Here is a 13,392-nt window from a genome sequence, read left to right as displayed (position 1 = left end):
ATCCAGGTGTTTTACCTTTCTGTGTTTTTCTGTTTTTCTTATTTGCTCCTGTAAATCTGCTTTGGAACAATGCACATTGTGAAAAGCGCCATATAAATAAATTGAATTTTATATCATAGTCCTTCATTTAACTTTACTTCCAGCAAAACCAGATATTTCAGACCTGGCAGTGTGCGGTATTTAGTGGGTTTTGAAGCAAAGTTTTTTGAGTAAAGTATACTATGTGTGGAGAGCATTCACTTAACATCATAATCATCAAAAGTTTTTGACGGAGGGTTTTGCATCTGGACTATTCATATGTAGCGGCGCTTGCCATGTGCTTAGAATCAGAGTGGCAAGTGAAGCTCTAGCTAACCGAATGTTTTCAATGTGAACAGCAAACGCAATAAAAACTTTTCAGTTATTTTATCTAAAAAGTGAACTGCACATACTGATTTGATATGATAATAAGCAATTTCAAGCAGTTTCAAGCCCTTTATCCCGAATCCAAGCATTTTTCAGACCTTGAAAACACCACAATAAAAATCTAAAAAATGTCAGGATTTCCAGCACCCATACGAACCGAGTAACTGATACGAGTACAATTGTTTTTTTTTTCATCTGGAAAAATAAGTAAGATTTCGAGCACCAACCTCAACCAAATGATTATCAGGTCCGTAAAGATCTTTGTCCAGCTCGATCACCAGACTCTTGAAGAATGAGGAAAACTTCCTTTTCAACTTTCCTGGCTGTGAACAAAAGAAAACAACGCATTTTCCTATCATCAGCATGTGCTACTGGGCAAACATAGTTTTAAGTAAGAAGACATTGTGGGAAAACAAGGATCTTGCTTGCACCACATTACCTTTACATTTAGTAATTTAGCAGACAATTTTATCCAAAGCGCCTCACAAAGAGTTTAGGGAGGAATAAGCGGTATGTAATACAGGAACAATAATACAAAAAGTGCCAATACAAAGTTACTGGTTTCAACAAAAGCTAGATCACTACCTGTTGAGAGAAAGAGAGAGGGTTATTGTTTTTTTTTTCATTTTTCAGTCAAGTATTAACAGAAGAGATGTGTTTAAGTAGTTTTTTGAATGTTGTGAGAGATGTGGTTGACCGGACCAAGTTAGGAAGAATGTTCAACCAGGAAGGAGTTGAGGGAGAAAGCGATTTACTGCCCTTATGGGAAGGCAATACAAGACGCGGCTGATTTGCTGAACGCAGGGTTCTTGGTGGGGTGTAGGAGTGTATTAGGGTCTTAAAGTATGCCGGTGCAGATCCAGTGATAGTCCTGTAGGCAAGCATTAGTAACTTGAATCTATTACGGCCTTCAACCGGTAGCCAGTGGAGAGAGATGAAAGGAGGGTGTCACATGAGCCCTTTTAGGTTGGTAGAAGACAAGGTGTGATGCTGCGTTCTGAACCAGCTGGAGCGGTTTGATCAAGGACTGCATTGCAGTAGTCCGACCTTGAGATTACCAGGTCCTGGACAAGGAGTTGTCCAGTCCGCATGCTCAGTGAGATAGGGTCTAAACTTTCTAATGTTAAATAAGGCATATCGGCATGACCGCGTAGTCTTGGATTTAGAGCATGTCACAGTAAAGAGACTGCTGTGATCAGAGTTACAAATGATCTGCTTTTTGCGTCTGACCGAGGATTTCGCATTATACATGCTACTCTAGGAGATATCATAAAGCAACACGGAGTTAGCTTTCACTGTTATGCTGATGATACTTGATTTATATTTCCTTGAAGCTAGATCCTAGATAAACCGGAACCAGGAACACTTCTGGTGGAACTGGATTCCCCTGGTTGGGCCTGGGTTCTCCTGAGATTTTTCTCGATTGGAGTATTGGGTTCCTCGCCACCGTTTGCATTCTGTTTTGCACTATTTGCCCGGCCAGGGAGGTTGCTTTAGAATTAGAATTTTAAAGTTTTACATAATTAATATTGCATACAGGAATTTAAACTCAGTTTAATATTTGACAGGTGTTTCGCTCTCCTTTATCTTAAATGTGTACTTTCACTTTGCGTGCGTGTCTGCGCGCACGCATGCTTATCTGTTTGTCCGTCCGTGTGTGTGTCTGTCTATGTGTGTTAATATGTGTACATATTGTGTATGTGGAGCGTTTGTATGTGAATATGTCTGTCTTCTGTGTTTTCACCTTTTCTTGTTTATTACAGGTATATAACTGTAATTGATTTGCTTCTAGTCAATATGTCTCATGTACAGCTTTGCTTTTAATGAAAATTGCGCTCTATAAATAAAGTTTAGTTGAAGATCTGCCGGAGAGGTAGGATTTGAACCAGCGGAGAGGGGAGCCTGAGATTCCTAGAGATGACAGGGTCGCTAGCCGTATCTGGTAATTGAAAGTGTCAAATGCTGCAGATAGGTTTTGCAGAATCAGGACAAAGGATGTAGATTCCGCCTTGGGCAGCCTCAGTGCTTCTGTGACCAATAGCAGTGCAGTCTCAGTGGAGTGGTTTGTTTTGAAGCCAGACTGCTTGTCATCCAGTAGTTTATTCTGGGGTAGGTAGCAAGACACCTGGATAAAAGCGAAGCTGCCCTTTTTAAGTGTTTTTGCAATAAATGGGAGGAGAGAGACAGGTCTGTAACCGTCGTTAGTAGAGGGGTCCAATGTGGGTTTCTTAAGTAGTGGTGTGATCTGGGCCTGTTTGAATGTGGATGGAAAAGTACCGGTGAGGAGGGAGGTATTGATGATGTGTGTGAGTGCAGGTGTGAGTTTGCTGGATATGGCCTGAATCCTGAGGGGATTGGGTCAAGGGGACAGGTGATGGGGCGGCTGGAGAGAAGTCTGGTGACTTCACTGTCAGTCAGTGGGGCGAAAGAGGAGTTTAATGTTTAAAGTGAGGATAGTGTCTACCGAGGTCTGAGGTGCTGAGAATTGTTTTCTGATGGATGATGTTTTCTCAGTGAAAAATACAGCAAAGCATTCATCACAAAGACATCATAAACTTTCCATGTAGACTTTCCAGGGAAGGGAGAGACCTCTGAATGTTCAACTTAAATGTGGTGTACTGGTGGATGATTTGCTATGCAGGACAACATTCCACACAGCCCAAAGTCTGCATGATTCCCTAAAACGATCATCAATAAGTACTAGTTTCATTTCTTTGGGCATGGAAAAACAAGCCTCAAATGTATTAGCTAAACAATCATGGTCAGAGGCCGAGCCAAGAGGTTGAATTTATGCTGCGTCGCATACAGATTCAAGAAAAAATCACCATGCTTTAGTTTCTATTCCAAACATGAAATAATTATGTAAAATCAAGGAAAACACAAAAAACACATCATGTATAGACAAGTACAAATTATAATGCATTTAAACAACAACAAAAAACAGAAATAAGAACACTAATTCTTAACTTCCAGTGCTACTACTAACTAAAAACATACGTTAGTGAAAGGGTCTATCTTTATGCTATTCTGTATCAAAGAACACTAACATTTAAGACATATTCTGGAATAGATCCAACTTTTCCTATGTGCATTTGTGGCATGCGGTTTATTACCACAGAAAATGATTTTCACTTTACTTTGTTGTTGGGTCTTTTCAGTCCTCTTATGTAACTAGCCTGCGTGTTTGCAGTAACCTGACAGAAAAGCCAGAGATAATAATAATTTATTCCTCGTATTGTTTCTATCATTTTCTGTTTATTTATTTAATATATTTGATTTCAATATGTATTTCTTGTTTTTGAAATGCTTTGTTTACTGAAATGAAACTGCACACGTTTCCATTAACAGTAGAGGTTGACATTATAAACGTCAGATCAATAGCAAGGTGCTGTGTGCGTTTATGGCCTGTAGGCTACACTGTAACCTTTCTGTTGTTTAAAATCACCATGCAATAAAACATGAAAATTCTAAAAGTTTTAAAGTGTTTCATTGATGATTATTATAAATGATTTTTCCGTGCATACCATTGTTTCTTTTGAATTCATCTGCACTTGTAATCTTTAATCAAAAATATTAAGCTCCTCTCCCCCTCTCAACAACAACTCATCACCACATGACGTCAGCAACAAAAAAGAGGTAGAACTATACTGACTGTCCAATGGCCAGGCACTTTTAGCTCTCCAGGCATAACTTAAAACAAACCAATCAAAAAGGAAAGGGCAAAATAAAGCCCCTTTTCTTCTAATGTTTTCTAAGATGTTTCACTTTGATACACGTCACGACATGGAAAAGAAGTCAATCGCAACTTCCGTTTCATGGTGACTTTTATTTTGCCCTCTCCATTTTGATTGGTTTGTTGCAAGCAGGGCCTGGAGGGTAGGGTTAAATGATATGGAATGATATGGAACTGTGATATGGAACTGTGATGCGGTCAGCAGGCCTGTCACACCTTCACTGGTGTGCATTTAATAAAAGTTAATGCATACCCATAGAACGTTTGTCAATCAATCAGATTGAAGCATTCAACAGCCCCGTGGTATGAAACTGTCAAGTGTCTTGCTGGTGTCATTGAGCAGATGCCAACTAACCAGTTTTAAGTCAGTTTTAACTTTTTAAACCTTAAGAAAGTTATTTTGCACAGACTGCACTGGTAAATTATTCTCTCACACCAGTCTGATTAAAAGATCATGACAGTAAGCTTTATTTGGTCTTTTTTTTTTTTGACAAACTGCAGAATAGGTTGAAATTATTTTGTTGTATTAAACAAGCACATCAAATGCTGCTGATAGAGCTTTAGTTGTATTCTTTTTGAGTATGCATTGTTGAGGCAACTATCAAAAGCATAAAGAAAATAACTAAATGGAGTCACAGAACTTTCTGCCACATATGTTTGGATGGAGAGAGGGAAGTGATTTCATGGGTAAATGAGGCACATCTCTGTGGTCAAGACTTGGAGTCTGTGAGTGTAAATTTAACTTTAGTAGTTCAAAATGTACATAGCTGCCATTCACAGGATGTGATGTAACTGGACAAAAAACACATGGTCAAACATTTCTCAGAGCCTCAGTGAGGGTTCATCATGTTGTGAGAGGACATCTTTCTAATGAAGGCGCCTTAACCACTCCATGTACTGAAATCATTTTAATGTGTAATGTTGAATTTTTATTTATATGAAAATTCTTACATCATTTATTCATCAGATTTTGATGAACGCTGATGACCAAACAGCACAGGATGGCCACAAAACCGCTAAGACATTTATCAAAATATCTTCTTTTGTGTTCCAAGTCATATAGAGGCTTTTAAAAGACATGGTGCATAAATGATGTAAGTTGTTTTTTGGGTGGGGTCAACTATCCCTTTAAGATAACTTTTATAGTTTTGTTTTCTTCTGATAAAAGCATCTGCTAAATGCCTAAATGAAAATGAACGAACAGTGAATTTACTGTAAAAGGAACCGCCCTTACAATGTTATACAGTAAAAGTAGAGAATTCATAAAGCCTATAAATATTTGCGCTGTGCACATATTGACTGAAATCCACATTTGACTCACATCTTCCAGCAATTTTCCCTCCACTCGTAGCTCCCAGGATGCAATGCTGCCTTCAGAGTCCTCAGCATCAGGCTTTGCAGGGTTGTAGGTGTTGGAGATGTAGATACGCAGTTTTCGCTTTTGCTTAAAAAGAGAAAAAGACCTGATAAGTGTTTTGATGTATTTAGCATATTAACAGTCTCAAGGTGAACACACAGAGGTAATTCTGGAAATTGGTAAAAACCAAAAGCTAAAAAAATGATAAACAAGTTTACATATCCAATATTTGGTCTCATTTCATACTGTGTAATAAAATATTTTTAGTCAAATTAAATTTTTTTAATTAATTTAAGAGGCTACATCTAAAATTAATTTCAATAACTATTAATAAGTTCCTAGTAGCAATTTTGTCAAAAATGTTTTCTAGATATCTATAAACAGCAAAGTATTTTAAATATCATGTTATACAGGTTAATGTAAGTAAACAGATCATAAAGCTGGTTAAAATGGATTTACCTTAGCATAAACCTTTTTTAAGTTAGACTGAAAATACAGATCATGATAATGGAAAATACCTTCATGGGTCTCTTAAGTGCTTCTTGGATGTCCACCCGTTTGCGCATGATGGTCTGGTCTAATTTACGCTCGAATGCCAACAGGTCCATATAAGCTTGGGACTCTGGGACGAGCTCACGAATCTAATAAAATAATTGAATACCACCTCATTTTTATAAGAACGTGAACAGTAAAGCAATTCAAACAATCCTGGTCATTCGTCTCTCTCTCTTTCTGCTCTGTCGAGTATTCAGTTGATAATAGACTGAGTGTTTTGTCAATGATCAATGCATCTGGTGTCTCCATTGCGGTCGTATCTATACGTCCTGATAACACTCACACACGGTTGCTTATCTTATCTAACACAATTAACTCGTAGTGACACAGTGACTAAAAAAAAACAATGCAATTTTCAGAATTTAATTGATAAACAGTGATTTAAATCAATCATGAAAGCACAGCAGTAATGCTGCTATATAGGTACAGAGTATTTTGAGATTATAAATAGCATCCTGACACACCTGTGGAAGCTACAATGATCTCCAGACCATTAGATATTATATAGTAATCATTTCTGTTTGTCGAAAAACAATGAGTGAATGCAAAAATCCTCCAAAATATTACCGCCCTTCATATCGCCTGCATGGTAGTGGATTCCGCCCCTCGAGAAAGGCCGAGAGCCACACACGTCCTTGCATCTTTATCCATGCACATTTGCACACACTTATAGCTAGAAAAACCAATGAAAGCAATGAAAAGGCTCCGATCTCATACTCACCCTTTGTGGAAGGATCTTATCAGCCATCTTCCTCCTCTTGGCACTGCAGAAAGGGGAAATGGAGGAGAAAGGCAGAAAAAAACCTAGATGTTACTATGGAGACTGACAGTGGAGCACCCGGGACATCTGCTTAAATTCTGGGACTGGTCCAGGATGCAGGAAAGCCGGTGCAGGAGCGTGCGTGTGCGCAATGCCAGTCCAGATGGTGTTGGCAACCATTGGCACAGAGAAAGTTATGAGAACGCTGCTCAAACTTCAAAAGTTTAAGCTTGGCAAGCAGCACAGATTCAGGGGACCTAAACACAGCGTGCAGTCAGGTGTGTCAATATGCTGTGTGTTGTGCACATATGTGGAAAGTTATTTTACGTCTTCTAGCACATCTTTCTTTTTTGTCCTATTTCACAAAAGACCATTGTGCAAACTACTAGTTAGATTGGAAATTTATGACGAAGGGTAATTCACATTATTGTATTAACTGAATTAAACATTTGGATATTTTATGCATGTAAAGAAAATCCTATTTAAAGAAAAGCTGAAGCCATTTTGGTGACCATCACCATATTAAAGTTCTACAGGGCATTCAAATAAATGTTGACTAAAGCATTTCAAATGCAAATTGTAGATAAAGCCACGGAAAAAATAAGAAACCATTTCATGAGCATTTTCAGTTTTTCTGAATTAACTATTTATAGGCATGTGTTTTAGGTAAAATTATAATTTTGTTTTATTCTAATAACTACTAACAATATTTCTCAAAAAAATCAAACAAGAATATAGTTTATATTTGCAGAAAATGAAAACTGGAGAAACAGGTCAAAATATCAGAAAAGAGACCCTGAACTTTTTCAGACCTCAAATACTGAAAAGACAACAAATTTACATTCACTTTTAAGGAACACAACCGTAATATTTGTACATGTATTTAGGTCAATTTTTTTATTTATTTATTTTTTGTATGTGATAACCTCATTTTTATCACAGTCTCATGTGTCTTGTCATGCTGTCAGTTTTTCACATTGTTGTTGGATAACTTTATGTCACTCTTGAGATTTAATTTTGTTGAAATTCGACAGACACTGGACTGGCCATTGTAAGTTGATTGTTTCTGCGGCTGGAAACATATACCAGTGGTTCTCAACTTTGGCCCACGAGATGCATTTTCCTGCCGCGTTCAGCCCCAACTCTGATAAAACAACGTCTTCAGAAATAGGCGCGTTCAACTTAAAACCGCAGTGTTTGATTTACAGCGGCCACTAGCGTTCTTTTATAGATTTTCATCGAATCGCTCAGTCCAAACACTACGATAGCCACCATACTACAAAAAGATGTCGTTCTTATGTTGAGGCAGGGAAGAGATCATGCGGGCATTAGAAAAACTGTAGAAAGAGCGATGATTTATTTATTACATACAATAAAAAGTTTGTGGATTTTAAGGATAAAAATAAGTATAAAAGTAAGGCAAGAGCTCGGACCTGCACTAATATTATAAAGACTTTCCAGAAGAGACACGTTAGGACCCGCGGTACTAAGTCTTATAGCAGAGATACTCATAGATATCTATGGAGATACTTTCCAGCAGAGAGTCGTTGACAAAAACAAAACATGGCGGCGAATTCAATGTTTGTAGGGTCGCTCTGTATGTAGATATAAACAGCTTATTCTAAGATATGAGAAACATAACAGTTCATTATGTTAGGTCTTTATACACCTCCGAACAAATAGTTTTATATATTATATTGCATTTCTGTCATAGATCCTCCTAAAAAAAAACCAATATTGTTCCTTTAATGCGGATCTACACAGATTGCTTGGCGTATTACATTCAAATACAGCGAGAGCGATTCAAATCCATACGGAGGAGTCTCCTCTTGTCTCGCTGTCGTGGTACTTTACTGTGATACACTGATAGATTTGTGCAGGGGTGCATTAAATTTAACGAATCTATTGTCAGCCAGAGTTGAGAACCACTGATAAAAACGATAATAAAAATATACAAGCACACTTTGGTTTTCTTTGACCACAACTCAAACATTCCGACTTTAACTATTTTTAAGTATGTTACAGTAAAACGTTTGTGTAAAACAAGCTCTCATATCATGCCATGCAACAGGACATGCATGCACATCCATGCCAATACAGCAATATGTAATCTTTTACACACTACATTTCAAATATTATTGGTCATCTCTGACTCAAATGTTATGTGTCATAAACTGACAGCCTGTCTCTACAACTCAATTAAAACTATGCTGTACGAAGCTATTACACAAATCAAACAAGCTTGTGGTAAATCATGAGTGAAGGGAAAAAATCCTGTCTGTGGATAATAACAGTAGACACGTCCTTGGAGACAACATGGGCTTAGGGGAATGTGGTGCGGTAAAGGGTCAAGGGTGGGATCAAAACGTGTCAAATCTATCATGCAGCAGAGTAAACTCCTACTTTAATCCAAGTGTGGGATCTGATTGGGTCTCTCTCATGTCCATCTGCCTCACTGGCATCTCATTTGGTCCAGAAAATCCCACAGGCTTCCTATGAGTTGATAGCATTTGAAGGGTCCTTTATTAGAGTGGACTGAGCCAGTTGGCATGTGTTGCAGGTGCATTTGTTTGTGTGTGCGAGTCTTATTCAGTCCACACTGCTGAATATGATGAAAAATATTACAAAAAGATGAATGCACAGAAAGACAACTTGAGGGTGAAAAATAAACCGCAGAGCTAGGGATACAGCATCTGTGGCCATCAGTCACAACCACACACACACTTAGATCTATTGCATTGATTAGTTTGATGCTAAACAGCAGTGTTGTAGACCTTACAAAGATAATGTTACACAAATGTGTCAGACAAGGTCGTGAGCAAGTGTGTAAATCAATCCGGCTGATTCAGAGACAAAGAAAAGGACAATATGAAATATTTCTTCTCAACTGTCAGATGACTGGCCAGCAGCCTGAGACTATAAATTAAACAGAATTGGGCTATATGCACATGTTACTTCCGAGTTTCACGATAAGAACGCTCGTCAGTTTCCGGTTGGGGAGACTTAAAGCAGAGAGAAATAGGAACCTGAGAAAATAGTTGAATTTAGCAGATGCTGTACATTGGAGCATCCCGCAGTGGTATATACTGTAGAAGTGCTGTATATACCATATTATTTATCATTACCGTATTTGAAATGATACTTTCATACGTTTACATGTCGTAATAACATTCAAATACGATAGAACACCACTTCTATATACCACTGCAGTGTGCCGCAATGTACAGCCTCTGCTAAATGTCACCATTGTATTAGTATCCCAGTTCTTTAAGTCTCCCCAGCCAAAAACTGCAGAGGGTTCTTGCGTCGAACGCGGACGTCACATGTGCATAGTGCCCATTGCAATAACCATAAAGTGACGTATATGCCACAGAGACATTGTAATGTAACTGGTGATTTATGACCAGAGACTGACCCCAATTAAAATGTGTGGAAATGTCGCAAGAATCACAACGAGATAAAGAATAAACAGACATGGCGACAATGTAATTTGTAATGTGAAGTCATCTAATAAGACGCCAAGAATGCCATTAATTCACTGCTACAAAACAAACAGCACCATAGAAATAACCACGCAGATAACAAAAAAAGATGCATACAAGAGAAATGCATCCGTTTTGCATGTTGAGATAAGCAACTGTTTGTTCACATGTGACAATACCAGCAGGAATTTGACGTGTGGAATTGGATTTTGGACAAACGAGAGGGATTAAGTATTATTTGCTTGCAGCTTGTGCGATTGGTTGAATTTAAATGGATGATATATCATTTAGCACTTAAGTCATGCTTGGTTAGAGCACTAAAACTAGCTAAAACATCCTGCAATTTACATCAATATAGCCATCAAATCAACAGACGTTTGCCCCTTTATTTGACTTTTCTTCATCTCATTTATTCGCTAGTTATCAAGTCTCGTGCCAGTTAAGATCTGGTCATTCTGTTGAGACACAATTCTTTTGAGAGGAAGATATTTTACCATTAAATCAACAGGAGCAATAAACATAATCATCATTCAAAACATACAGTTTGTACAGTTTTGGAATTACATGAGGGTGTAATGATAATATTATTATACTCACTTCCTGTTTCGATTCTGTACGGCTTGCTGTTGGTGAATCTGCTGCTGTGAAGGAGCGGGTCGTTTACGACTGGGTTCCATGGCCTGATTGTTGAGTCCAGGCCTTACTGCCGGGCTTCCTCCATATGGTGGTCCTGGAGGCCCCATTGGTGCCCCCTGGTGAGGCATCCGTGCCCCTGATGGCATGCCAGGCCGCTGTAAAAGGGCCACAAAAATGACATTTTTTCAATCACATATGGTATGAAAAAAGTATTTACTTTACTTTTAAGCAAACAAGTCAAAATATTAGCTACTAGGTTTGAGATATTTGAAAAAAGTTGTAAATGTTAGATCCAAAAGACTACCACAGCAGCAGCTGTTACCTTTCTTAACAGCAACTGCATAACATAATCTGTTCTACACTTGTGCCGTCTACATTAACAGCTCAGGACAATGAACAAATGACGAACAAGCCTCTAGTCATGTCACCATCCCATTTGTGCCAGTTCTTCTCCATAAAAGCAGGTGGTGTGTGTTTAAGGTTTGACTGACTACACTCATGCAGCTTTATCTTTTATCTTATGTGATTTATCTAATAATTTTTTTGGGCGAGTTACTCTATAATTTATGTTAGAATGAACTAGGATCATTATATTTAGAACATACAGCTGCAGAAAAAAAAAATGAGGAGACCTTATCAAAATTATTTTCAGTTTCTGAATTTGACTATTTATAGGTATGGGTTTAGGTAAAATGATCATTTTTGATTCATTCTCTGAACTAGTTACAGTATTTTCCCCCAAATTTCAAATCAAAATATTGTTTCTATTTGCATTTATTTTCAGAAAATTTAAACCGGAGAAAACTGGGTAAAATAAAATAAAAGATGCTCTGTATTTTTCAGACCTCAAATACTGCAAAGAAAATATCATATTCTCTTTTAAGCAATACAACAGTTATATTTGTACATATATTTAGAAAAATATATATATATGTAATAACCTAAATTTGTATCAGTTTTTATGTGTCTTGTCATGCTGTTAGTCTTTCACATTGGTGTTGGATGACTTTAGGTCAGTACACAAGTTAGATTTTGTTGAAATTCAACATACACTTGACTGCAATGGCCACAACACATCTAGAAATCTGATTAAATGAAAATTTGGATGGTCTCCAAATGGTTTTCCACAGCTAACTCAAATACTTCAATTCATATACCCAGTATGAAGAGGTGAGAGTGAATTCTAGATTAGCAACATCACTATTAAATGGAACAGGTCAATAACTACATATTTTAAAGAATACATCAAACCGTAACACGTAACTTAGGGGTGTGCGATATGACGATATTAGATCGCGAACGATTAAAATGACTGCACGATCCACTTTTTCGGGAAAATCGTTAAATCGTCCTATATAGTGCTGTTCTATAGAATTCGTCAACATACTTGCGATAGATTGCGCCATGTTAACAAGCTCGTATACGTTGCTTGTGAATTCAGTAAGATTAAGTGACGCGGTCAGTGAAGATGGAGGGAAAAACGGAGGACTTGGTCCCTAAAAAAAGTTCTCCATCAGTAATAATGAAATGGTTTGGGTTTTCCCCAACTGACACGGCCCAAACAACAGTTATTTGCAAATGTGGCAATGATAAGATTCGAGCGTCGTAAGGCAACACAATGAATATTTTTAACCACCTCAAAATAAAGGGACTGAAAGAGTATGCCGACAGTCAAATTATAAAGGGATCCCACGCGAGTAAATCAGGTAGGCTACAACCAAGCATACAGAAACTAAAAGGCCTAAACAACGACTTTAGCGAAGGAACCATTTGAGAAAGGAACTCCGTATCCGTATGACAGGACGAGCAAGCGCTGGAAAGATGTCACTGACGCGGTCGCATTTTACCTGGCCAAAGACATGATTCCCATAAAGACTGTGGAAAATGAGGGCTTTAAAAAACTGCTCAAAGTCGTAGATCCACGTTACGAAATACCAGCCAAAAATATTTATCCTCCACGCCCATTCCACAGCTTTACTCCGAGTGCCGCAACAAGATGAAAAACAAAATTCAAAATGTAAAGTTTTTTGCTAACAGCTGATTTATGGTCTTGCACTTGCATTAAATATTAACTTGATTAAAATATTCTTCATAATATAAATGGTAAAGAGTATATTTTTATATGGGGACTTAGTTTGGCTGTATTGAAGCCCCTTTAATTTGCAAAATAGTCTCAAAACCAACTTGAAGAGAACCGCGATAAAATCGTGAATCGTGATCTATCTGGAAAAAAATAGTGATTTGAATTTTTTTTCTAGATCGCCCACCCCTAAGTCGTAACTAATAAATAAATAAATTAGGATAACACCAAACATGGAACGTGGTTTTGCCAAGATGTCAGAGGCAAATAAATATTTCAAAGAATTTAGCATCAAGTACAAGGAGGTACCAAATGCAGTTCCTTAATGCAAGTTATGTTACAGTAAACAAAAGAGTTACACTAAAACATGACATAAAAAAACGA

The 13,392-nt window shown here is 37.7% G+C and overlaps 1 protein-coding gene across 3 annotated transcripts in view; it reads right to left on the bottom strand.

The window, feature by feature from the left end:
- smarcd3b (SWI/SNF related, matrix associated, actin dependent regulator of chromatin, subfamily d, member 3b) overlaps positions 1-13,392 on the bottom strand; it is a 39,400-nt gene that overhangs the window by 8,832 nt on the left and 17,176 nt on the right. For 2 of the 3 annotated variants that reach the window (XM_056762897.1, XM_056762830.1), the window contains exons 2-7: positions 10,890-11,083; positions 9,214-9,303; positions 6,772-6,814; positions 6,014-6,136; positions 5,460-5,582; positions 633-728 (exon numbers count right to left, since the gene is read on the bottom strand). In XM_056762897.1, the coding sequence (XP_056618875.1) occupies positions 633-728; positions 5,460-5,582; positions 6,014-6,136; positions 6,772-6,814; positions 9,214-9,303; positions 10,890-11,083 (669 nt within the window). The remainder of the gene's footprint in view (positions 1-632; positions 729-5,459; positions 5,583-6,013; positions 6,137-6,771; positions 6,815-9,213; positions 9,304-10,889; positions 11,084-13,392) is intronic. The other variant, XM_056762980.1, reaches the window with a different exon arrangement.

This window comes from Triplophysa dalaica, chromosome 1, assembly GCF_015846415.1.
Source record: "Triplophysa dalaica isolate WHDGS20190420 chromosome 1, ASM1584641v1, whole genome shotgun sequence".
NCBI classification, from domain to species: Eukaryota; Metazoa; Chordata; class Actinopteri; order Cypriniformes; family Nemacheilidae; genus Triplophysa; species Triplophysa dalaica.
Note: the sequence above shows the minus strand (reverse complement) of the source record. Positions and strands in the feature narration are given on the sequence as shown.